This window comes from Desmodus rotundus, chromosome 8, assembly GCF_022682495.2.
Source record: "Desmodus rotundus isolate HL8 chromosome 8, HLdesRot8A.1, whole genome shotgun sequence".
Classification (NCBI taxonomy): domain Eukaryota; kingdom Metazoa; phylum Chordata; class Mammalia; order Chiroptera; family Phyllostomidae; genus Desmodus; species Desmodus rotundus.
In genome coordinates, this window is record NC_071394.1 from 128,383,939 (window position 1) to 128,409,313 (window position 25,375).

At 56.4% G+C, this 25,375-nt stretch overlaps 1 protein-coding gene across 1 annotated transcript in view; it reads left to right on the forward strand.

Annotated features, from left to right (window-relative positions):
- LARS2 (leucyl-tRNA synthetase 2, mitochondrial) overlaps nt 1-20,141 on the forward strand; it is a 109,243-nt gene extending 89,102 nt beyond the window's left edge. The window contains exons 15-21 of the mRNA XM_024566067.3: nt 2,112-2,212; nt 4,337-4,519; nt 6,210-6,379; nt 8,043-8,120; nt 11,062-11,173; nt 15,559-15,686; nt 18,742-20,141. Of these exons, the coding sequence (XP_024421835.2) occupies nt 2,112-2,212; nt 4,337-4,519; nt 6,210-6,379; nt 8,043-8,120; nt 11,062-11,173; nt 15,559-15,686; nt 18,742-18,921 (952 nt within the window). The 3' untranslated portion in view covers nt 18,922-20,141. The remainder of the gene's footprint in view (nt 1-2,111; nt 2,213-4,336; nt 4,520-6,209; nt 6,380-8,042; nt 8,121-11,061; nt 11,174-15,558; nt 15,687-18,741) is intronic.
- Nucleotides 20,142-25,375: the final 5,234 nt, after the last annotated feature.

Genomic DNA, 25,375 nt, shown 5'->3' on the forward strand with positions numbered 1-25,375 from the left:
AGGGACGCCTGCCTGTTCTGGGGACAGCCTCCAGTGTGGACGCGCCCCTGGGGTGCCTCACTCTCAAAGGGTCAGAGGTGGTTCTGAAGCAGGTTCTGAAGTGGTTCTGGTGCCGGTAGCCAGGTTGGTGCCGCACACAGTGGTGTCCCTGGAGGGGGGCTGGGGGCCTCCAGGAGTTTGGTCACATACTGGTCATTGACCTGGGTGCTGGTTACGCCGGTGTGTTTATGCTGTGAAAATCCATCAGGATTCACCCCTGGGGTTGGTAAGATTTTCCGAGTGTTTGCTGAACTCCATGTAAAAAAAGTTCACTGTTTGAGGAGCACAGCCTTAGCTGGGCTCGGACACTGGCAGGCTGCAGTTCCTTCTGCTCCCGGGAGGTGGCGGTGTTGTGCTACTTGCCACTTGATAAACAAGGATGCAGCGTAAAGCTCCCTTCTCTTTTCCCACCTTCCTGAGGACTAAAAACGACTGATTTTGATGTATCTTTGGGAACTAGATTATTCCCTCCCTCCTTCCATACCAAAGACATCCTTTTTAAAAAACTTCTCTTAAGAGTGACCAGAGCCATGGACTCGCAGTAAGGGCTGGGGGGAATGACCTTCAAAAGTGGTGCGGGAACCTAGAACCTAAGACAGCAGCAAGTGCGTCCTCCCAGCTGCCAGCATGGGGGGGGGGGGGTCGGTTTACAGTCTCTTTCGTTCACGTTAGGCAGCAGCAGGCACACACATCACGTGCTCACAACAGGATGTTAACACACGAAGACCAGGAGCCCTTCTTCTCCTCGACCCTCACCTCTTTCCTGCTCAGTCTTTGTTCCACCCGCCCCCACGTCCCTGCCCCCAAATCCACCAGAAAGTTGCCTTGAAATCCTCTCTGTCCACACAGCCTGTCCAGAGGCCTTGGTAACAGTTCATCAGACAGCCTTGTGCCAACTGAGAGCCTGTGAACGAACAACGTCAGCCCCCACCTGCGTCACTACAGCTGCGTCTGTGGTCCGTCTGGCCACTTGGAAGCTAGTGGTTTTGGAACCTCTGTAAGAGAACTCAAAGGCCCTCCAGGTTTGCACACAGAAAGGGGCGTCAGGCTGCTGGTGATGTGTGTAGAGAACGTCCCGTGGTGTCCCGTGTGTGTCTTCACGAAGATGAGACCCAAACCCGTGGTAGCGGCCGATGCCTCCACACATCACGCTTCGAGTCTGGAGTAGCTCGTGCTCACCTGCCTGAAAGCTGAGTCAGGTGGCCTCTCCAGAATAAAGCACTTGCGATCTGAAACAACGTAACTCAGTGTGCGGGTCGACCTCAACTTGTCCTCGTTGGAGGCAGTGTTTGTGTTTTACAGTTCAGCCGGAAAGGGTGTGACTAAAACTCTTTTCTAAAAACGGGCACTATAAATAAATTATAATACATCTGTACTGGAGAACACGAGACAGGTGTTTAAAAATGAGATAGGACTGTTGTGGGGGGAAAAAGCCATTCATAATGTTAAATGAAATATCACAAGGTAATGTACATTATGATCCCATTGACTTAACCCCCCCCCAAATCTCTACAACCATCTGTACGTATATACAGGTTCGTATGGAAAAGGTCGAAAAAAGGCTCCAGACTTTTGCAGGATATTCACCAAACTATTGGAACAACTGCCCCCTCTGCAGGGAGCAGGCCTGGAATGAGGCCTTCTGTTTGATGAACAGAAGGGTTACAATTGTATTTAATTTGCATGATTTAAAATGTCTAAAGAATGATCCCAGCTTGCTGATCCACTTACAGATAAGCAAACTGATGCTAAGAACCAGGAAGCGAATCACCTTAGCTCTCAGAATTCATTGCGAAGCAGAGCTGAGACTCCAGCCCAGGCCTTCCAAACCTTCAGGCCATTTCCACCTCTCCGCAGTGGAAGTTAGTACCTGCTGGTCTGACTCAATTTTCTCACCCCTGCTTCTAAGGAGCCATTTGTTCCAGTGGGTTTACAATCGGCTCTGCTTGGCCTGCCTGTTCAGAGAGAACCTGTTTTCAGCTGCCCAGCAGCTGGTAAGGTTTTTATTGCTGTTTTCTGGATGCTTGGAATTCCTACCCCACCAGTTTTCTTCTCCTGTTATCTTTTCTCAGAGAGCCTTTTCATAAGCTGCTGGCCCAAGGCCTTATCAAGGGGCAGACATTCCGCCTGCCCTCTGGTCAATACCTACAGAGAGAAGAAGTAGACCTCACAGGTAGGAGTGGCCCATTCGGTCCCATGCAGGTATGTGCGAAGAACCAAGACCAGCCCTGAGAGCCATTGACAGAGGCCTTGGCTGGGTGGAGAAGCCAGGAGAGGGGCCTGTTGGCCTCCTGCTCTCTAAGCCTCAGCGTGCTCTGGGCCGGTGCCCTCTGAAGGCTGGGCGGGGCCAGCTGTCTGGAACATAGAGCCAGCCTGGGCATCACCTCCTGTCTCCTGGCCCGTGTTTGGCAGCCCCTCCCAGGGACAGAGCCTCCAGGCCCAAGAGATGCTCTTCCAAGACTGGGGTACCTTCAGTGTTTCTTCCCACGTGATCTACAGGTGCATTTGAGAGCCTGCAGAGGTCGGGGCAGGGGGGTACCTGTCTCCCATTCCCACGGCAGCTGGAGCCACCCTATCCAGCACTTCCCTGGTGCGGTGCCTCTCCCTGGTTCCTGGGACTTCCCTCTGCTCCCCGCTCTCCCAGGCCCTTCCCTCCACCCTGCGTTTTCACTCTCCATCGTGACGAGGATGTATCGTGTGCACCCAGCATACCAACAAAGAAAATGACGTGTTCCGAAATGGGGAGGGGTGTACATAGAAACAGCTGTGAGAGACCCCGAGCACTCTGGCCATGGAAGTTTTTAGAAAACCAGAACATAATGGATGAGATTGGGTAAACCCAACACCCCTAACGTGGTTGTCAGCCTCCCACACCACACACTAGAGAAGGTTAGGGGGAGGCAGTCGGCAAGTTCCCTAATTAAAGCGGTAATATGTCCAGTTAGGAACGGTCACCGTGGGAGAAGAGCTGGAGAAGCAGAAATTGTCAGAGTTACTCCCACACGGACCAGAGGGGACAGGAGCTAAATTCAGGGGCACGTGTGTTCCCGTACTGCACATAGACACCCCGCCGAGGGGCCCAGCGGGGCCTGACATCCAGCCATGTGCCGAGCCACACACCTCAGGGCCACTTCTGTCAAGAGGGAGCACCTTCTTCTAACTTCTCAAATTCTCTGCCCAGAAAGTGCCTTTTTCCTCCTTTGCACAACAAGGCCGTACAGGCGAGCCACAGCCCCAGGATACCTTGGTCCCACAGGGGTTTGGTTGCTGCCTGGCAGGGACAGAAAGCCGCCCAAAGGCGGGCTGAGCACAAGGGTACGGGGGCATCACCCAAACGCAGCTGCAGGAGGTGCAGCCAGCCTCACCGCATTCGGGAAGTCACCAGACCACTTCTCCCACTTCCTTGAGCCCCTAGTTCCTCTGCCTGCTTCTCTCTGTTCTTCTGCCCTGTTTTCCAGGCGTGGACTCTGCCCTCCCCTGATTTTAGTTTATAAAGTGACCTTGGGGAGCCACCTTGCTGAATCTTGCCCCGCTCTCTAGGTCTTTACGGTTCCAGTGCCTGGCAACATCAAAATGGAACTTCTGTCTCTTAGTTCCCATTCCTGAGAAAGAGGCTTAGCCTTGTCAGATGTCATTCCTGGTCCCAGCCACTGGGGCTTGGCAACAAAGTCACCTCATCCAGATGTGGCCATCGGCAGCCTCCTCCCCGGCACTGTCTGGACCCTGGGGTGTGGGTGGGGGTAGGGAGGAGACACTTCCAAGAGCAGAGTGTGGTGGGCTGGTGCCACACAGGGACACCACAGTCACTGTGAGCCCAGTAGGTTTCCTCCGTGGGCCCTGGAGGTGAGGGGACCTGGCAGGGGGCTTTGCTGCTCTGAGGCCCTCACTGCTCAGCTGCCAGCTTTCAAAGGAGACTCCGACCCCACAGAGGAGACAGCCACATGTAGGAGTCCTTCCTGTCCTTTCTTATTTTTTATTTGTGTATATAACTAATTTACTTCTATAAAGGGGGGAATCGCTCCGTCTCCATTTGTGGTTGAGGAAGAACTGTCGGAGGCTGTTATAACTACTGTACATTCATGAAAGGCAGATTTGTGGTGGGAGATGGGCCTCATTTATGTGAAAACCTTTCTTATAATGTGATGTGGAGGGAGAGAGAGACAGGCCTGGTACGTGAATTAGCGGGGTTCTTCAAGTGGGCACTTGTAACGGCTCAGCCACTGTTTCTCATTGAATGCATTTTTATAGAACCAGTTCAGACTCGCGCACCGTACCAATGTCTCATTGTCGTGCCCAGGTCCCGTTCCTGTCCACACAGAGACGAGAGAGGAGCTGGAGGTGATGTGGGAGAAGATGAGCAAGTCCAAGCACAACGGGGTGGACCCCGAGGAGGTGGTTGAGCAGTACGGCATCGACACGGTCCGCCTCTACCTGCTGTTTTCTGCCCCTCCGGAAAAGGACATCCTGTGGGACGTGAAGAGTAAGTCGCCTGCCTCTTCCTGCCCCGCCCTCTTTGTGGTCCGCTCTGGGTACCAAAGGCATTCTGGGAAGCAGAAGCCTTTGCTGAAGGCAGTGGTAGAGGATTCGAGAGATGGTTCTGTGAAGCGAGCAGCAGGGTGTCCCCTTCCAAGCCTAGGACGGGGCCCTTCGTAGCCCGCTGTCCCCAATGAAGGAGCCTCCCGATCCCTTGGAGAGCTCGCTGCATCCCGGATTCCCAGTCTTCACCCCGACCTGCCGACCCGGCCCCTGGGGCGTGCCTGGGAGCCCGCCTCCCACAGGCCTGCACAGTTCCGATGCCACTCCCATGAGCACGACCTTGAGAACACGTCCTCAGAGCCAGGTGGCTTCCCTGCTGCCCCTCGGCCCTCCGTGGTCCCCACAGGCCAGTCCCCTTCTGGTCTGCCCTGAAAGGTTTTCTCTAGAACAGAGTCAGCGGCCCTCACCAATCTAGATCGTCGACTGGTGGCCTGGCCCTGATGGTGCCCATGACCGCTCAGCACCACAGCAGCCTCCAGAGGCCCTCAGGGGACAGTTGTCTCCAAAGTCATTTAGCTCTGAAACGGCAGGAAGTAAAATAACCTTGGCTTTATTATCTCATTATGTATACATATTATATTCTTTAGTGCATTATTTTAATATCCAATTACATATTTAATGGTGTATGTACATATTTAATATGTGTATTACATGATACACATATCATACACTTATCAGTGACACAGAATATGTAAAATAGCCTGGCTAGCCTCGGATAAGCGGTCCAGTGCTCATCCACTGTTCCCTGGGGAGATCCGCCCCCCGTGCTGTGGTGGGAAGGTGCAGACAGGTGCCTGGAATCACCGTGTAGTTTGAGGTCTCATTTCTGGGGAGCGGAGTGGGCCGGAGCGGCGGACACAGAGGCCAGGCCGAGAACTAGCTGCGTTAGAATCCTGGGGGTGAGAAAGTGCAGACCTGTAGGCCCAGGTCTACGCCCCACCTCTCCCCTCCCTGCAGGGTGGCCTCCAGGAAGCTGTTTCCAACAAGCCTTCTGGAAGGTCCTGTGTGCGTCAGGCTAAGAAGGCCTAGTCCAGTAGCCAGACAGTAAAAGACTGAACTGGCCTGAGTTTGGCTAACCCTGCCACCCAGGGCCTACTGGGTGTGGGTCGTCCAACTTCTCCGCAAACCAGATTAGCACCCGGATTTGATGAACACGTTTGAAATGGGCGATAGGCGCAGGTCTGGCCGGGACAGGGGGCAGCTCCCGGCATGGTCTGTACACCGCCGCCGCTGCGTGTCACCTGCCCAGGCGCAAGGAGGCAGCTGTGTCCCCAAGCACATTGTGAGCTCCACAGACACTTCCGTCCCAGCAAGCTTTCTTTATCAAAGAGGCAACACGGGGTGCGCATTCTGGCCCAGGCTCCTGAGTTCGCCGTGTGGCAGGGACAGGCAGTGGGTGTCAGCACTTTACGTAACCCTGCCGGCCAGTGCGCAGGATACCTGGGCTCTGAGATCTGGTGGACCCCACCCTGGTCAGAGTCCCCAGACACGGGAAGCCAGGGCGGCCCCTCCCCCTGCCCATCGAGGCACAGTGAGGGTGTCTCCATTTCACACACGCTCCTCTCGGCTTTAGCATAACCTGATCGGCATTCCCACATGTCTCTCTCTTTCTCATTTCCTGATCCCAACCTCAGCCGATGCGCTCCCCGGTGTGCTGAGATGGCAGCAGCGCCTGTGGTCCCTGGTGACCCAATTCATTGAGGCCAGGGCTTCCGGGGAGGTGTCCCGGCCTCAGCTGCTGAGCAACAAGGAGAAAGCCGAGGCCCGGAAGCTCTGGGAGTACAAGAACTCAGTCATCTCTCAGGTCAGAAACTTTCCAGGGGACACTGGTGGCTTCTGTAAGTGGCGTGCGAGGTTGGTGTGCCCACCTGCTCTCGGGGCGGGCCCTTGTAGGTCTTCCTCACTCTGGTGGCCCCACTTGCCTTGAGTAATCGGTTCTACTGCTTTGCTGCGGGAGCGTGCGGCCATTCTCATGGAAACACGTGCTCTTGGGAGTTGGCTCCCCGAGGCCCCCCATTCATCCGTCCCAGGCCTCAGGGAGCTGCCTGCTGGCCAGGCCTCCGCCCCGAGCGCGTGCAGGCAGAGGGACAAAGCAGGGTCACGCTGATGGCATGCTGCTTGTCTTGCATCGACAGAAACGCACTTGAGAGTTGAAAGGGGCGTCAGGGGACCCTCTCCTCTGGCACGCTCATTTTGCAGGGGGGACGGAGATGCGGCACAGAGGTGTTAGTCACGTTCCCTGGTGCTCGGCCCGGCGGGGACTTGCCCGCTCGGTGACTTTGTTACACAATGGCCGTGAGAGTCACTGGGGATTAATTTTTGCAAATAAATGACTTGTTCATGTTACCTTCTTAAAGAATAGTATGTTGTTGTCTAAATCATTTCAGAAGATTGGTAACAGAACCCTTTACATTTGTTTTAAATCTAGGAGTCTGCTATAAAACAGTGACACATGTCTTTTTGAGAATTTTGTGAAAAATGCCCATGTCTGTGAAAGAAGGCAGATTTAGGAAATCTGCAGCCGTTTTTAATGAGTACCAGAGACCCCAAGTGCTCCTCAGGTTGGCTTTTCTTTTCAGATGTGCTGATTCAAACGCGTACAGTCAGCCCAGGTCACTTACCTGGACTCTGATAACAGATGGCACTGAAGGAGCAGGGCTTGTCCTCTCCGGCCTGTGTGACCTGGTTGTCCCCGGGTCCAGCACGGTCTCCTTCGGTGACACTCCTCCGGCTGTCCCCTTGGTGACACTTTCGCCCTTGGTGCGCCAGCGTGGGAAGCAGAGTGTGCTGGGCAGGGACTCTGGATCTGAGTGGCGGTGGAGCAGCTGGTTTCCCAGCACATAGCCCCCCTCCGCCCCACCTTTCCCAGCACATAGCCCCCCTCCGCCCCACCTTTCCCAGCACATAGCCCCCCTCCGCCCCACCGGGGTTGGCTGGTCCTCCCGTTCTGTCAGATAGCAGTGTGGGTTGTTTCAGCAACTGGGGCACTGGCATCTTAAAGATGTGTTAATGTCTGTGTCCCCGCCCAAGGTCACGAGGTCACAAACAGGAACGAGACGAGCTGACAGATCATACTTGCAGTCTTGTGTCCACTTCACGTTGGGGAATGCGAGCTTGTCCCTTACACCAGCGATCCGCCTTGCGGATCACAGCCCCGTAACCAAGGAGGAGTGACCTCCTTCACCCGTCTCCTGCTTAATGTCGTCTGCTCTTGGCTCATCAGGGGTCCTGCCCCCTCTCAGTGGTTTCCTAAGGATGGACTGTGATTGCCAGCCCTGTCCCGGCTCCTGAGTCACAGAAACAGCCCTGATGGGACTTTAACTCTTTGTGCTGATGAGACATCGTGATTATCTGAGATAGTGAAATACGCTAATAAATACTGTGACTACATCCATTTAATTTCACAGTTTTGGACAATTCCGTGGATTTTTAAAGGAGTTTCATAGTAATCCGCCTTTTACCCACAGGTGACCGCCCACTTCACAGAGGACTTCTCACTGAACGCGGCAATTTCCCACCTGATGGGACTCAGCGGTGCCCTCCTGGTGAGTGGCCCATCTGCCTCGCTCGCGGGAAGCAGGGGAGAGAGGGGGCTTCTGCCACCAGCTGGGTGGCCTGCCAGGTCTCAGGCTGGGGGACAGAGAGCAGTACCACGGTGTCGCCTTCTCTGTGTGACTCTGTTATCTTTTTTTTTTTTTAAGATTTTATTTTATTTATTTATTTTTAGAGAGGGGAAGGGAAGGAGAAAGAGAAAGAGAGAAACATCCATGTGTGGTTGGTTGCCTCTCACAGGGCCCCCACTGGGGACCCAGGCATGTGCCCCCTCCCCACCCTCCCCCATATTTGGGGGGGAGGACGCAGAGGCCCAGGGAGGCTAAGTGACACGTCTGGCTGACGTGACAGCTCCAGGAGCAGACGGGGCCCCGTGTCTCCCCGTCCACACGCTCTGTCCTTCGTGCCCCCACTGCCCGAGTTAGCGCCATAGTAACATCAGCGTCTTACCCGTGCCGCACCTGTGCCAGTCCCGTCTGTCCCCACTGCGGACAGAAGTCAGCCTCCGCAGCTTCTCCTGCCATGTGAAGGACTTAGGCAAGCGGGTGGCTGTTCGGACAAGCAAAAAAAAAATGTGTGTTAAAACGGTTAACAGATGCTTTTTATAAGGACGCCCTCCCCAGGCTCCTAAGAACAGTGGAAGAAACTGACAGCTTTGACAACATAAAGCTTACCATTTTTGGCACATTAAAACATGCCATATTTAAAGACAGATAAAATCTGGAAAGACATTTATAATAAATACGCCCAACAAAAAGTGAATATCCTTAGTATATCAAAAGCTCTTACATATTAATACGAAAATACCTAAAAATGGTCAAAAGACATAAAAAGATAATAATTCACTAAAGATGAGAGAGAAATAGCCAATAAACGTGTGGCTCCCCCTCTGACACCAAAATCTGCCCTGCTAATTATCTCAAAATGCAAATTAAAAAGAGCTGCTATTTTACAGCTATCGGATGTGCAGAGACTATAACACGACCATTCCTCATGCTCCTGCAAAGCCGGGGATGCTGTGGTCCATGCGGCCGGGCCGGGAATAGTCCTGTGGCCCAGGCCCTTTGGCAGGTGACTTATAGTCACAGAGACTGGGAACCCAGATGTCCTCCGGGAGGGAGGGGCAGGTGGTGAAAGGACTCGAGTCATGTCGGTAAGGAGGACACGGGCCACCACGTCAGCGTCATGGCGCTGACTGAACACACAGGGCCCCGAAGTGTCCCTCCGGCGGAACCCCAGTCGTGAAACCTTGTGTGCGTGAGTGTGGGTGTCCGCGTGGTTGTGCATTCTTCATTCCTGGAGACCGGCATAAAATACACTGGGTTTGTTTCTTGCTGGGTGGTACAGTTGTGAGCGGTTTTGTATGTCCCCAGCTTCCCGAGCTGAGTGTGCATTGTTTTTTAGTCAGGAAAAGGGAGCACATGGTACAGAGAAATTAAATTAAAAAATGAAGTGTCTGCTCCCCGGCAGCTCGTCCTGCCCACAGTCCTTCTCGCAGACTTTCTGCGCGCCCTCGCCCCACGGCGGTGCACCCAGCTCTCTCAGACGATTTGTTGGACGTTGTGACGGGAAAACCTGTGTTCCCCCGCGCGCAGCTCCCTCCCGGAGCCTCCACGCGGTCCCCGACCTGTGCCGTGGGGGTGTTACAGGGGCCCTGATCAATTACTCACTGCAGGTCCAGGCCCTCTTTCCCCTCCAGAGAATGGGGGGACTGGGCCGAAAGTCCCACACTCTAATCCTCACGGCTTGGTCTTTCCAGTGACCGTCCCCCACCCCGGCACGATTCAGGAGCCCACCCAGAGTCTCCGAATTAGAACAAAAGACCCTCCTGCCTCCCAGGAAATTCAAGGGGTCTGGGAGCTCTGTGCCGGGAACCAGGGGCAGAGACCAGTAGGTGTTTTTCTGTTATTTCACACACATGTATCAGTGCGTTACTACAAAGACCACGTATAATATTTGTGGCCTCTCTAGTCCCCAAAAACACATCATGTGGGCCCTGACTTTTCACCGTAACAAGCATATAAAATGAAACAAACTTGCGTTGGTCACACAGTGCGACAAGCACGTGCTCAGCGGCACAACCACATGGCGCTAGTCTTCACCGGGCCTGGCTCGGGGCCGCGGTGAGGCATTCTCCCTGCAGCAGCCTGGGGACAGCCCGTCTCCCGTCCGGACCGCTGGTGGACCACACACTGCAGCCCAGGCGTCTAGCCCTGTGACACCCTAGATTCCTGTGTGGGTTCCCCTAATGACTAAGCTCCTGGAGGGCAGAGGCGCTCACCCTGTCAAATATAACACACATTCCACACATGTTATCCCTAAAATCCGGTGTCCAGTGGCTATGTCACAAATCCAAGGGGGACGACGGAGCTGAGAGCCACACCCCAGGCAGGAAGTGTGTTTAGAGGAAGAGAATGGGGGGGTGTTGGGGGGAGGACCTCTGCCGTGGAGGTTCCCACTGCAGAGCCTGTCTCTCTGCGCAGCATTTCTCACCGGTCCTGCGTACCCAGGAAGCCTAGCCGAGGGGTTCAGAGTTTCACTCTGAAGGAAGACCACCCAGACTCTAACCTAGACTCGGCACTTGGGTGACCATGCACCCGGGGGCAGATGACCCTGCCTGTAATGCTTAGCTGCCGCCTCTGTCCCTCAGGTACGAACACCACCCTCGCAGGGCAGCTGGGGGAGCCGAAGGAGTTAGCGTCAGACTGAGGGAGTAGCAAATGCTTGGTTAACGGTGACGTGCTTGTCGCTGCTGCTCAGGCTGTTGCCAGCACTGTCATTCATGGGGAAAGTCCTCTGTCCAGAGCAAAAGCAGCCAGTCCAGAGGGTTGCTTCCGACCGCGGCGTCTGCGGACTCCAGATGTGTCCGAGACTAGGCCTTCCCGCACTCCTCCCGTGAGCCCCCCAACCTCATGCTGTCCTTTCCTTCCTCAGCAAGCTTCGCAGGGGGTTGTCCTCCACAGCCCCGAGTTTGAGGACGCCCTGGGTGCCCTGCTGGTGATGGCTGCTCCGATGGCCCCTCACATCACCTCTGAGCTCTGGGCAGGTAGGTGAGACCTGAACCCTGGAGCCCGGGGGCTGGCTGGAGAAGCTGTGTTTCCCACCTACCCCTCGGGGGTCCTGATGCTCGGGCAGGTGGGGGACGGGGTCCTCGGCTCAAAACCTGGCTGTCCCACAAAAGCCCACAGCAGGACTTGGCCGTGCTGCTTCATCTCAGGGCAGCCAATCCAAAAGGCCATTGCTAGCCTCTCTGCATCTTCCTTTAAGAAATAATTTGAACATCCTTACTTTAAGCCACCTTCTTTAATGGTTCGTTCTTTTCCTTTCCTTACCTCCATTTTTTAAAATTTTAACACGGAACTACTTTTTAAAATGCCGTGAGGTTTATGGTCTCTTTCTTGGTTAGAAGACAAAGAATAGAATTTATTGGCCATTAGAGTGTTTTGCCGAATCAGCCTCAGTCTGCCTGGGGGAGCGAGGGCAGTGCTGGCGAGGGTCTCTGTAGCACCGCTGAGTCCGCGATCCTGGCCGCGCAGAGGCCCCGGGTGGGAACGGAGGTGACCAGGTGCTGTGCAGGCGGCGGTGCTGGGCTCGGCACCCCAAACCTTGTACTCAGTGGTCTCCTGTGCCCCCTGGGACGGTTACAGGAGCTCGTGGGAGACACACTGCTTTTATCCGGGGCCTCTGAGAAGTAGCAAACCTCACAGCGACGCTTCCCGAACGGGTTGGCCGGAAGCCATGAGATGTCGCATGAAACGCATCAGTTCCTGAAATAGGTGCTTTGGCCACATGCTCTGCAAAGCGCGTCATTGAGTGGAAGCTCCCTGCTCAGCCTTTCAAAGACTGAGGTGAGCTGAAGAGACACGGGACCACAAGAAGGAAGCGGTGAGGTCTGTGCTGTCCTGGCAGCTCCAGGTGACAAGAAAGCCACTGCCGGGTGGGCGGTGCTTCGGTGCGTGCTGCGGCAGTGATTAGAAGCAAAGGGAGTTGGGGAGGCAGTGACAGGGACTTGGGGAGGCTGCGCGGGTTCTAAGAACGAAGCCAAAGGAGGCGAGGAAAGATGGGAAGAAGCAGCGTTCAAGATACTGCACAGACAGACAGACAAACAGATGAGACCTTAACTGAGCAGCTGTGAGATGCTGGGAAATGGCTTCACCAGAGGAAGATACAGCTCTGATCAGAAAAACTGAAGCCCAAGAAGGACCTATTCCTAAGGAAACAAAATGAGCACAACCCTGAAAGTCTTCCACCCAAGCCTGGAGCCCAGTTCTGCATGCCCTTCGTTCCCAGTCGGGGTGGGCAGGTAGGGATGCCGGGGGTCTCAGATGCGCACACTGCTTCCAGGTCAGCGGTCATGGTCCAAGGCCTTGAGGGTCTCCGCCGACACTGATGAGCCTGTGGTTCTGTTGTGTCCTCCAGCCACACACCGCCAGGAACACACCTGTGTTCATTACCAGTCAGGTTTATTACCAGGGGGAACCGTGGGCTTCTGTGGGCAAAGGCTGAAGCACAGTGGCTTGACCCCCTGTCCGTTTACTTGGGATTGCCAGGGCTGGATGAGGCCAGCGGGGTCAGGTGCCACAGCGTCCCCAAGTCCACCGTGTGTGTGAAGGCAGGGCAGGCCTGGAGTCCTGCCGCCCACAGAAGCCGTGACCACCCAGCATGCACTTACAAGTGGCTTGGCCACCTTGCCAGCCCTCGGGGGGGGGCGGAGGGGAGAGGTCTTGATTCGGTTCTTTGGAAGAAAGATCGGCAACAACAGCCCTCCCAGAGGAGGGAACGGAAGGGGGTGGCCATGGGCCCAGCTGGCCCCGTATGGCAGCAGTGTGTGCCAGGCTTGCGCTTCCCAGCCCATTCGCAGACCTCTCCATGGGCTTCCCAAAGGCCAGCCCTCCACCTGTGTCAGGTAAAGAAACCGTTGCATTTGCCATGCAAATGGTAGGTGTTTCTACTTCCCTAAGAAGAGCAGGGAGGCACAAACCCACGTAGGCCCGGGGCAAGTTTCTGTTCCTCTGGCAGGATGGCCCCACGCCTATCTATAGGGAAATGCTGGCGGGGCCCTGGCCGCTATAAATAAGCATCCTGATCGCTCCAGGAAGGCCGGGCTTCCTCATTTTTTTAAAGTGGAATTTCTAAGGGTCTCTGCCCAGAACCTTTGTGTCCAAGGTCCTTCCATCTGCCAGGCATCCTGTACAAGGCCGTGCGGAGGTTTTGGAGTTCTTCCAGAGCAGCTGGGTCGTAGGGCGAGCCATCCTGGGCCAGCCTGCTGAAGCAAAGAAAGGATTCTCTCGCTCCATGCCCTCTGCCCTCTGTTCCGATGTGAGTCTTAGCAGGAGCCCTTCCATGGAGCAAGCTGGGTGCCCCCTCCTGCTTCTGCCCAAGGGCACCTCTGTCAGAAATGCAGCAGGTTCGGGCGAGCTCGGGAGTCCCAGGGCCCAGTAGGCGCAGGAACCTGTCCGGTACCCACAGGCCCCCAGGAGCCCCCATGCCCTCAGACTGACTGGGTGACCAGAGTGCCGGCAGGAACACATGCAGCATGTACATCTGTGACGCTGACACGCAGTGGGTGCGGACAGAGGTCCACAGGATGACACCACCGGCTCCGCTCCGGGGGCTGCGGCCGGCCGGTCTGTGACGGTCCGGGGCAGGCCATGAGCCCGTCACTGAGCGCACAGCCGAGACAGGACGGCCACTGCTCTGGTAGTGAGGCTCCCCCGTGAAGGACACGGGGTGTCTGTTGGCCCACGGGGTGGGATGCAGGGTGGCTGCCTCCTCGCAGACAGTGCGTCAGTCAGCTGCTTCCTGGGGAACCGCCCTGGACTCACCCCTAGGATAATGTACAAGGGAAGTCACGAATCAGTGGGGAAGAGTTTGCTGCTTAAAATCGGTTAATGTTTTTCACGCTAGACACAAAGTAAATTACAGATAGACTCAAAAGTTAAATGAAGGAGGAAATGAAACCTTGAAAAGAAACCGGAAGAAAAATCTTGAACTGATCTTACATCACGGGAAAACTTTATTTTTAAATGAAGTTTTATCTTTTCAAATTATAAAAGTACTAAATGTTCCTTTTGAAAACCTATTAAATGTTTAAAAAAAAGAACGAAGATCACTCATATTTTTACCTCCCAGGGTAATCACTGCTACTATTCTGATTTATTTCCGTTCAACCTTTTATCTGTTCATATAAATTTTTAATAAAACTAAGGCAGTAGTTTGGCTTTGTTTTGCCAGGGTGGTTTGTACATAGAAATATTCATTAAATACATAACATCGCCGTCCTTCAAAATAAAAATGTTTAGAAGTGCTATTCAGTAGAACTTGATTTTTTTTCTGTATATTTGGCCGCTTACAGATTTTCTGCAAAGAGCATGCATTATTTTTGTCATCAAAGAAAACAAGACAGAAACTTGTCCCTCATAGCCTGGTGTCCTTGGGGCTGGCACTGGGCACATCACTGCCTCTGTCCCAGCCTTGGCCTCGGCCCATCCCCCAAGCCACGCGCCCGCCCCTCAAGCACATCTCCTAGTCTCAAGGCTAATCACAAGGGGGCAGTGGGTGAGGGCCACCCCCTCTCTGCTGCCCCTGCGTGAGGGCCTTGCAGATGCCACCAGGCTGCCCCAGCCCAGGCACCCGGACACACTAGCCCTGCCCCGGGACCTGTTCTTCTGTCGTGTGTGTGTCCTGTGCGTTTGGGTGCATCGCTCGTGCCCGTGAGATCTGTGGAGGCTTTGACACCCGAGCCTCCCTGCGTCGGAACCTCCGGGGCGAAGTCCCGAGCCCTGACAGCTGGCCTGGGCCGCCCCTCGAGCGTGCTGGGTGTGGCCACCTCAGCTTTAGGGGCTGCAGCATGAGGCCCCATGGGACGTAAGACTCAAGCACGGTTCCTGCGTTTCTGTGTGTTTGACCCTCCCTTGCCAAGGACTGCTCTCCCCAATTTGACAATTGGCAGGAACAGCTTCCAAGAGGGAGCTGGAGACCCTGCCGAGGAGGCTGAGAGGCGCTCCCTGCTGTCCTGGGCCTGTTGGCTCCCCTGACTATAGGGAAAGGCCCTCTTGGTGAGACAACAGGCACCCACGGGCCCGATGTGGAGTGAGTGCCGCTCGGGCTCGGGCCCCGCTCTCAGGAGCACAAGGTGTTCTTCCACCAGCAGGGCTGCAGCCTCGTCTCCCCAGACCCGCCCCTCAGACTGCGTGCCCATCTGTCCTCCAGCTCTGGGCATAGTCTGAGGAAAAAGCCGCCCGTCACCCAGGAGGATGAGCCAGGCCGGAGTATGTGGGGGGCACCCGGTAGGCTCTGCACAGCCACGGCCTGGCCTCTGGAGCTGCCTTGGTCTGCCCAGCCCTGCTGTGTTGGGGTGAATGCTTTTCGTCTGGCTGCCTGGAGCCTTGAGTGTGCCCACTGACCCTCTCCCCGGCCTTGACGTTGCAGGCCTGGCACTGGTGCCCCGGAAGCTGTGCTCCCACTACGCCTGGGATGCCGGCGTGCTGCTCCAGCCGTGGCCCACCGTGGACCCACAGTTCCTGCAGCAGCCCGACATCGTGCAGATGGCTGTCCTGGTGAGTGGTTCTCGTGGCTCCCGCACTAGGGCCACCCTGCCGGCGGGTGGGGGTGGGGTGGGGCCATGTCCTATCTGTCCCGGAGGCCCTGGCAGGCCTCTCCAGCCCACCCAGCCCTCAGCCCAACCCTCTGCCTGTCAGGGCCCCGAGCCATGTGGCAGAGCCTCTGTGCAGGCCTGCGTTCCTCCCCCCTGCGACCTCGGTCGGTGCCACGGCCAGACACGGAAGCTGCAGCCTCGCACAGTGTGATTCGGCTCAGCTGTGCCCGTGTTCCCCGTCCTCTGTGCCTGTGATGTGGGCTGTGCCAGATCTGAGGGACACGGAGCCCAGAGGGACTCAGTTTCCTCCGTTGGAAAACGGAGGCGAGCACAGCGTCTGCCTTACCTGGTGTTGGAGGAATGCACTGGGACGGCGCTGGAGGGGGCCAGACTGCTGTGGGCACACTAATGACAAACCCAGGGACCCACAGTGAGCACTCACCTGGCAGGGCCCTGAGAACTTTCCAGATACTGGCTCAGTGGCCCCGCACCGCAGCCCTGGTGTGCTCTCCACCCACCTCACAGGTGAGGCAGGTGGGTGACTAACCCCACTTCACACGGGAGGAAATGGTGGCAGAATCGAGCTTCATCACTCGCTCGGTGAGTGCTGGCTGCTGCTGGAGTGGCCATCGCCACTCACAGGAGTTGGCACAGTGGAAAAGGTACGGTGAGGAAGGGGCTGCGGGACCTTGGCTTTGAAGAAGGAGCAGCATTTCCTTCACAGAGAAAGGGAGCGAAGGCAGGGAAAGCCCTCAGCGATGCTGGGACAGTGAGCCTGGGCTGGCACGGGGGCACAGCAGGGCGGCGCTGGAGAGGAGTTGGGGGGGTCTGTGCGGGGGTCCAGAGAGGGTCCACGCACTGGGGTGGGGCCTTGGGTGGGTGGCTCTCTCGCATGCGCCGCAGCTTCCCCGAAGTTTCCCCGTGTGTAAAGTGGGGAGGGAGTGGCTGCGGTGGTGGGACACAGGCCCACCCAAGGGGCTGCATGGCAGAGGGTGAGCTCCGACAGCGGGGGCTTACCATCCCCAGGGCTCCCCTCCCGTCGGTGCACAGTGGCGGCTGGGGTGGGGGAAGCCGAAGGGAATTAGGCTGAGGCCCTGGACCATGGCCAGTGGTGATGTGGAGGTGGCAGAGACAGAGTGCCACCAAATGGGGACTGGAAACTTCTCTAATGTCTGATAGCCACCGTTTGAGATCCGAAAGTGCCTCTTCCCCTTTGGAAGCCCCAACTAGACACTGTTGTTCGTTCAATTGGTGCCTTGTGCCCAGGAGGCAGGGAGCATGATTGAGACCCACTTCTCAGAAGGGACTGCCCTGGGTAAGCTACTCGGGGGCATCCCAGGGAGCCTGAAACCATGAGTGGTGGCCAGGGCAGCGTGGGGAAGCCCTGTGGCACCCACCACACACCTGGAGGTCCTGGGCCCTCCCCCGGTCCCCCCTGTGGATGGGAATGACTTAGCTCCCTTGGGCAGGCCTCGCCCCTGAGGGCTTATTAGGACCAGCCCCCGGCTCCGGGGCCGCTGGGCCGAGAATCCAGGCAGGGTCACTGCTGTGCTGAGGCCGTGCATCGAAGGGGACATCCCAGGGCTCGCTCCACCACCCTGGCTGGGAATCTTGACCAAGGCAGAGGAAGTAAGACAGCGAGCTGGTCACTTGAGTCAAGGTTATGTCACTTCCGTCCCTCACCCACCCAGGGGTCTCTGTCTTTAAAGAGAAAACCAAGCCCCGAGGTCCCATCGTTTGTGAGTCTAGGCCTGAGAGTCACCCAGAGTCTGTTGCCCGTAAGAGAACATGCTCTCTCTCCCCCGGGACCCCACATCATGGCTGCCGGATGGAGGAGACCCTACCCTGGGCCTCTCTTTCCTAAAAAAAAAAAAAAAAAAACAGTAGGAGCAGAGATGGGAGGGCCAGTACATGGATTCATTATCAAGTGCACATCCCGAGAATTCCATGTTTGGGGCTCCCGGGACTTCATAGGGATGTGGCTTTTGTGTGGCGGGGTGGGAGGTGTCTTCCGAGGTCTCAGTCAAACCAAGCACATGGCCTTGAAAGGAGGCAGCTTCTAATGACTTAGAAACAGGAAAGGAAAGCGAGCGGAGCCCTCCAAACAGCACTTCCGAGCTCCCTGGCTCCGGGACACAAAGCCCTCATTGTGGGGCCTCGCTCTATTTTTTTATTTAAAACCCCAGCACTTCAGGATATTTCAGGAAACAATGCCTTGTTTGTGTCCCACGTAGTAAACTAGGCTAATGCAACCAGTAAAAATGACACTTAGTTCTACAGAAATCTGAAAAAAATGAAGTGGGTGGTTAAGGAACGCTTGATGATATGCTTTTGGTGGAAACTTGAGAATTATTCCTGGTAACTTTTCATAACACAGTGACTGTTTTCCAAGTACAAAACAGGAGTGTTAGCGAAAGAAATCGAAGTGTTCTTATGGGAGCATGGCGGGGGATTTGAAGGGCAGCTGTTTGGGCGCTGTCTGGGCCACGGGGCACTTCCTCGGTGGCGGTACCAGTTCGTATTTGAGGTGAAGTCGGTCCTCGCTGAACTGATACTCTGTGAGCGCCCACTGACGCCTGGAACTGTGCTGGCCCATTTTAAGCCAGAAGAGTTGTTCGTGTGATGTGCGTCCGGTTTCCAGGTCCTCACCAAGCACCCGCTTCTGGAACCAGCCCTCAGAAAGGGAGGTGGACTGTGGTCCCCAGAAGTTAGTCCTCTGGAGGCCTAGGAGAAATCATCAGTGGCACCCCTGTAGCTGGATCTGAGCTTAGCCGCGATCCCCAGTGACGCAGCTGTCCCTACCCCCCCGGAAAGAGCCGCAGCGATCGCACGCTGAGGATTTGGGGCAGGGTTTCCACCATGGCTGTGACGGGGCCTGCCGGTGCTGCCTCTCCCTCCTTTCTTCCCCGCATCCCCTCTGCGCCCCAAAGATGCAGCGGGCCCTTTGCAGGGAGTGGGGTTGGGTTGCGGGCTGCCCGCCCCTCTCAGTACTCTTTGTCTCTGGCTTGTCTCCGCAGATCAACAACAAAGCCTGTGGCAAAGTCCCTGTGCCCCAACAGGTGGCCCGGGACCAGGACAGAGTGCGTGAGCTTGTTCTTCAAAGCGAGCTGGGCGCCAGACACCTGCAGGGGCGAAGCATCAAGAAAGCCTTTCTCTCCCCCAGAACGGCCCTCATCAACTTCCTGGTGCAGGAGTGACGTGGGGATAGGGACCACAAGTCCTCTGAGGAACCTCCGTCCAGACCTGGGCGGCAGGAAGCAGTGCTGGCCCAGGGGCAAGGAAAAGACAAATGTCTTGAACATTTACCTTCATGCCTGTGTGGTGTGGCCTGGTGCAGGGGTGAGGGTGGGCAGAGGAGAAACAGGAGTGAAGGGGGAGGCAGAGGGCACCTGCCCCGCTCCGCCTCTCACTGCATGCTGGAGGAAGCCACTGGACCCGGTGTGGCGCCAGTGGACATGCTGCTGGGCAGGAGCAGGAAGTCCCTGCGTGGGAATGAGCACCTTGCCTCTCGAGCAGCCCGGGTGCTTCTGGATCCCAGAAACTCTGCCTTCGGCACACCCCAGGAACGGAAGGGCGAACTGAGTCACCACACGAGGCACAGGAGCAGCCGCTTTGGACAGGCAACAGCCTGGGCATCGTGGTGGATGGGCTGCTCACCTTCAAGCTCGATGGGAAAGCCATTGGGGTTAGATCCATATACTCGCTAGGTGGAGTGGACACTGGGGTCCTCGGAAGTTTCTCTGAACCAAATGGCAGTGGTGCCAGTCCCTCTGCCAGCGTCCCCGCCGCTCCTCAGCTCCGCCTTGCAGGGCGTGCCCTGCCCAGCCCGGCTGGATATGCCCGCCAGGCCTGCTCACTCTACCTGGAGTGAGGAGCCTCAGCTGCTGACACCCCCTCAGGATGGAAAACATGCTGCGTAGTGAGGTGGAACCAAGCCGCTTCCTGTCTCAGATGGAACCAATCGCAGAGCCCACCGCAGCCCGCCACAGTCTGCTCACATGGGCCCCAGATGGCGATGCAGCCATTGAAACCGTCCCCAGAGCCAGCCATTGGGAAGAGCACCACGTCACCGCAGAGGCCTGGGACAGATGCCACCAGGGCGTGGCCTCCTGCGTTCAAGCCACAGCAGCCTGGCTGCCAGGGACATGGGCGGAAAGGGACCTACCTGTGCTTTGACATATTAGGATAATCCTGGTGTTATGTGAAGGCAGCAATTCGGTGCTCGTACCAGCGGCCAAAGCCACTGGCGACTATTTAGTGGAGGGAGTGGAGGAGAGTCTAGCCATTTGTGATGCTGAAAATCTACATTTGTTCCCTGATGCCGCTTTTCTGAAGTAGCCTCCGAGGCGGTTTTCCCTGCAGTTCAGCAGTTAACAGATGATGTTTTTTAGTGTAATAAAATGTTTGTCACGTATGACTTCGGGACGCCTGTGTGATCTTGGAATAGCCACCACATCCCCACTCGGGGAGTTAATCGGGAACGGACCGAGGTGCCGCCACCATCAGCAGCACTGGCTGTGGGCCGGCTCCACGTGGAAGTTACGAAGTGAGATGCGTGGTCAGCAGTCAGGCTCGTCAGCAACAGCAGTTAAGTCGCTGGTTCTTGAACTTGGCTCGGACTTAGTGCTGTGCCCGGTCCCCATGCCCAGAAATCCCGGTTGAATGAGCTGAGGTGCACTTGGGCACCAGGGAACCTTAAGAGCTCTGCAGGAGGACCACTGGATTAATGGGTGCGTTCGAACCCTAATGTCCGACTAGTCCTTCCTCTCCCTGATCTTCGGTTTCAGTGGGGTGAGGCTCGTCCAGAAACGAAACATGATGGGGTGAGCAGGGAAAGATTAGGATCCGAAGGGAGGGCAGGGGCCAGAACTCTCAGGCAGGTGTGTAAGACGCTCCCCGAGCCGGCTAGAGCACACACGCGACATCATTCCATGTGCCAGGAAATGCGTATCGAATAGAAGCGAGTAGGTGAGGTTATTTGGTACGAGGAGTAAAGAGTGTTTTTGCTTGTCTTGTTTATTCCTAAAGTAAGCCGAGTGGTCTTGAACTTGTCAACAAGATGAGGGTAGGGAGCCCTTTGTCTGCACAGAGTCTGGCCAGAGCATCGGGCCAGGAAAGCCTCGAGGCCACCGGATTGCCCAGCATGGCTTTGGAGACCTTTTTCTGCAGGAGGACAAAGCTTTTGAACACAAGAGTGCAGTGGTACTGAGATAGTATAATGGAAAAAGTGAACAGAGAGCTCTCCTCCCTGGGGGTGGGAGGTGGGGTCGGAAATGAGCTCAGTTCTTTATTAACTGCCTTCATTAGGTCAGGAACTGGGCCCGACAAGTTCACTTGCGTTATGTCATCCCATTCCCACAAAAACCCTGGAGGGAAGGAAGTATCCTTTCATAAAAGTGAGGAAACCCAGGCTGGAGCTTCAGTAATCTGCTCCGTTTCCACAGCTACTAAGTAGAAGAGCCAGGCTCCAAACCTGTGTCTTCTGGCCTCCAGATCCCCGTACAGCCCCCTCTGTGGCCAAGTCCCCTCACCCCACCTTGCGTGATGTGTGACCATCAGGAAAGGGGTGACACTGGCCGGGAGCCAGCATTTCAAGCTGAGACTGCCTGGGGTGCCCTTCCCACGAGGCCCCCGATTCTGGGAATCTGGGACGCGCACCAGTGCCCTCTGGACGGACTGAGGCCAAGAGCACGCTGGTGGTTCCATAGGGCTGGGGGTGTTGCCAAACCAGCGGACGACACAAGCTCACGGTCAGTGTCAGCGTCGTTTCTGTCAGTGCGCCAGGAAGTGCTGCCCGGGAAGCCCCCTAGCAAATGGCACCACAGCGGCAGCCCGCTGTCTGCAGAGGAAATGAAATTGGCCCGTGAGCCCCTGAAAAGGTGAGTGGGGAGACCGCCCAGCCATGCCTCACCCAGCCTACACACACCTGGTTAAGAAAAATAGGGCGGTTTTTTTAAAAAGTGTAAATGTGGAAATTTGCTCATAAATACAGCGTGTGCATGTACAATGCACTTCCCACCCTTGCAAAGAGAGAAGGAAATCTGCCCGCAGATCGCTGGGTGAGAGTCCTACAGGTGGTGTTTCCCTTCTGTTTACCTGTGTGCATTTTCTAGTTTTTATTGGCCATGTAGCATTTCAATAGTGGGAAGAAATCATCCCACTGTACAATTTTGTGAAGCTCCCAATGAGCCAAGGGCGTGTCCCAGTCAAGGTGTCCAGCTGCCTGTGGAGACGTGCCCCAGGTAGGTAGGAGAAGACACTCCTTGTGTTGTGGGAGGTGGAAGCCAAAGCAGCCAAAACCAGCAACCCCCGTCCTGCCGTGTGAAGCTACTGTTTGCAGTCACTCAGGGTGGGCAGGTGTAGGGAGCCCCCTCTCGCCTCTCAACCCGAAGATCTTGCAACCTGAGAACAGAAGGACAGAAGGTGACACCCGTTCCCAGCACTCTCCTGTCACTGGTGGACAAAGCAAGATGGTGGCCACGGGCGTGAGCTCCGGAGTCAGCCAGACCTAGGGTCTGCGGCTAAGTGGCCAGGTCACTTAAAACCTCGTGGCCTAGGCAAGCCAGGGGACTGCTCCGAACCTTTGTTTCCCCCACTGCGAAAGGAGTAAAAATAATAAGGCCCTGGGGTGTGAGATCAAATGAGACTGTGTGTGCAAAGCACGTGGCCTATTAGAAGTGCTCAACAAATGGAAGTGACTTGCTAATGATCAGTCTTGCCTGAGGGAGAGTAGGCTGAAGTCTGCAATGGGACTGTCTTCAGCTGAAAGGGGAAGTTTACGGGTGGATGCGTCCCAGGTGCGAGTGCCAGTCCTGGCCGCCCTTGGCCTGCGGAGGAAAAAGAGATTTAACTGGTAAACTTGGAGATTCTGGACCCAGTAGCAGAACCTGCCTCATCATGCAGTGTTTTCGCCTCAGGCCTTATTACCTGTCCCCTGGAGTCTGATTCCAGCCTCCGGGTCGGTCTGTGGGAGTCCCGTCTGTGGGACAGCAGCTCTTCTGCAGTGCAGTGCAGGGGACCTTTTCTGTGTACGGTGGCCGGAGTCTTCGCCAGGATCCCGGAAGTTCCCCAACCTCCTTTAGGCCCCCCGGGGCCACTTGGTTCTGCCTGAGGACGTGTGGGATTGTGACATGGGAAACAGTGACCCAGGGACAGGAATCCAAGAGCTGGACACCATTGCGGTGAGCCCAGTCTGCGCCCTCCGTGGAGGTCTGGCTTGGAGGCGGCCTGCGGTGCCCAGCGCAGAGGGGTTCCTGGGTGGCCTCTGCGTCTTTTCCTCGACAGCAGCTATTGGAAGGGGACCTTGCAGGTTCCTAGGAGGGCCTCTCGGCTGAATGGATTGGCCACCGTTCTTGTGGCCTCTGCTGCCTTGGCTTTGGGTTTACCGACTGATGGCCTGAGGCCTCTGAAGCAGAGGGCTCAGCAGTGTGGGCTGGAGGAGGCTTGGGGCCAAGTGGGAAGTCCACCGGAGACATATTCTGGAAGTCCAGGGCCTCCTGACAGGCCGATGTCCAGGGAAGATGGCCTCCAAACCAAAGCTAAGCATCGAGGTTGGCTTTGGGTTTTGTTTACCGGCGGTCTGGTTCCTGAACTGAGCCCCCAGAGGAGGGGTTATAAGACCACCAGTGCACTCGGAAGTGTGCAGCCTGTGACTGGCTGACTGCCCTTCCTGCTGGGCTAAGGAGGGCGTGACTCCTGCCCCCGCCCGCCTGGCCTCCTCGGCCAGCTGTCCCATTCAGCCTCCCAAGGGCAGCCAAGGTCACGGGTCATCCTGTGCACCAGGCACCATACAAGGGGCTTTGCTGCTGCTCCCAAATCCTCACATCAATGCTATAAAGTGGGAATTAGGACCCATCCCTGTACGTAAGGCAGTTAAAGCCTAGAAACGTATAGCAGTCCCCCAAGTCGCCACTGTTAACTGCTTGGGCCAGCATTCAGTGCTAGGTCTGCCGCTGTGTGCACAGCCCCTGCTTTCTCCATCGCTCCCTCCTCCCTGCCTGGGCGGAAGCACAGCCTGTTGTTTCCGTCCAGGGAATTCTGGACTGGGGCTCTGGCACCTAGGTGGCCCTGCAGTCTCGTCCCTCCTTGAGGGAGGGGCCTGGGCTTTTGTACCCTGAATGTGTTTGTCTTTGGCTTTGCCCACCTCTTGGGGAGCGGGGTGGGAATAACTTCCTGGGCATCTTGGAATGAAGGGACCCCCACTGGCTCAGGGAAGGGTGCCAGAGGAGGTCACAACTGAGCCATCAGCAACCAACGCGCACGGCAGGGGGGACAGGCACCTGTGACAAGGATCGGGGAGGGGGGGGAGCACCCATGGGAACCCCCACAAGGGGAGAAGGCAAGCCCCAAAGCCTGAGAAGCAGTGAGTTGTGGGTGAGGAAAGACTCCAGACAAAAGCCAGAGTCACAGGAGAAGTGGGATTCCAGACGGAGTGGGAGCAGGCCTCACGCCAGGGGCTGTGGCTCGGGCCCCTGTCGTGGGGTTCAAGGCCACGCACACGACCGAACCAGATGATGCTTCGTCCCCTTCCACAGATGAAAACGGGGGCCCACGCGGCCTGTGACTTGCCTGAGACGACAACAGTAGGCGATGAAGACTCTTGACCCCCTGATCTGTACTCATTTCATGCAGAGCTCCCCTCTCCCTACTTTTGAGAAAACCCCTGTGCCGCTGCCGGGCAAACTCGAACTCAGGCGGTGTGCTTTCTCCGTGGCGAGCCCCGCAAAATGCGGGGAGTTCGCTCTCCCCCTCCTGCCGGGGAGAAGAGCAGGCAGATCCCATCCGTTTCCAGGCTGGGTCCCTGTCTGACCCCAGAGGGTGGGCGGCTAGAGGCTCTCATCCAAGTTGATGAGTCTGAAGATCGGAATCTGGGGTGAGCAACAGTGAGCGAACGGGGAGTCCTCCCAGGGTGCTGGCGGGGAGGGGAGTGCCCGGAGCAGCCAGGGAAGGGCCAGTCCTGTGGGCAGAGGCCTCCGATCCAAGGGTGGGTCAAGGATTGTGCAGAAGGGTTGACCTCACCCCAAGCCTCCATCTTGTCCCCAGTCCTGCCCACACGAGGGAGGGGATGCATGGATGACGAGGCCAGGGCGGGAGGTGGTGGCCAGGCCTGCTGGAGTCATGGGTCTGGAAACCAGCACTCGTGACTCACTGCCCTGTGCCTCAAGCCCTGAACTTGAATTCCAGTTGTTTGACCTCTGGCAGAGCGTGCCCGCGCCAGACACCCGGCATGCAGGAGCCACGGTCTGTGCTTCCCCAATATCAGCCACTGTAATATTTACCATTTCTGGAGGACTAGTTAAGTGCCAACCCCCGTTCGGAGTGTTTACCACAGAAGGGGCCTTGCTTAAGTCCACACTTGGGAAGGCGGCAGAGCCAAGATCCCGACCCCGCCTCGCCGCATTGCCTCCCAGAGGCCTTTGTGCAAACGAGCCCTTGAACCTCCTGGATTTTTCAAGACAGTCCTGATTTCTGACTTTCCCCCCAATCAGCCCCGAAGCCCCCTGCCCAGCTCACGCTTCCTGACCTGCGGCTGGGAGGACTGACCGGCTGTGGGTGAGCACCCAATGTGGCCTGTGTGTGGGGAGAGGTCTGGGCTCTCTGTGAGCCTGGGGCTGGCCACTCCCAAAAAGCCGTCCTCTCTGGCAGACAGAC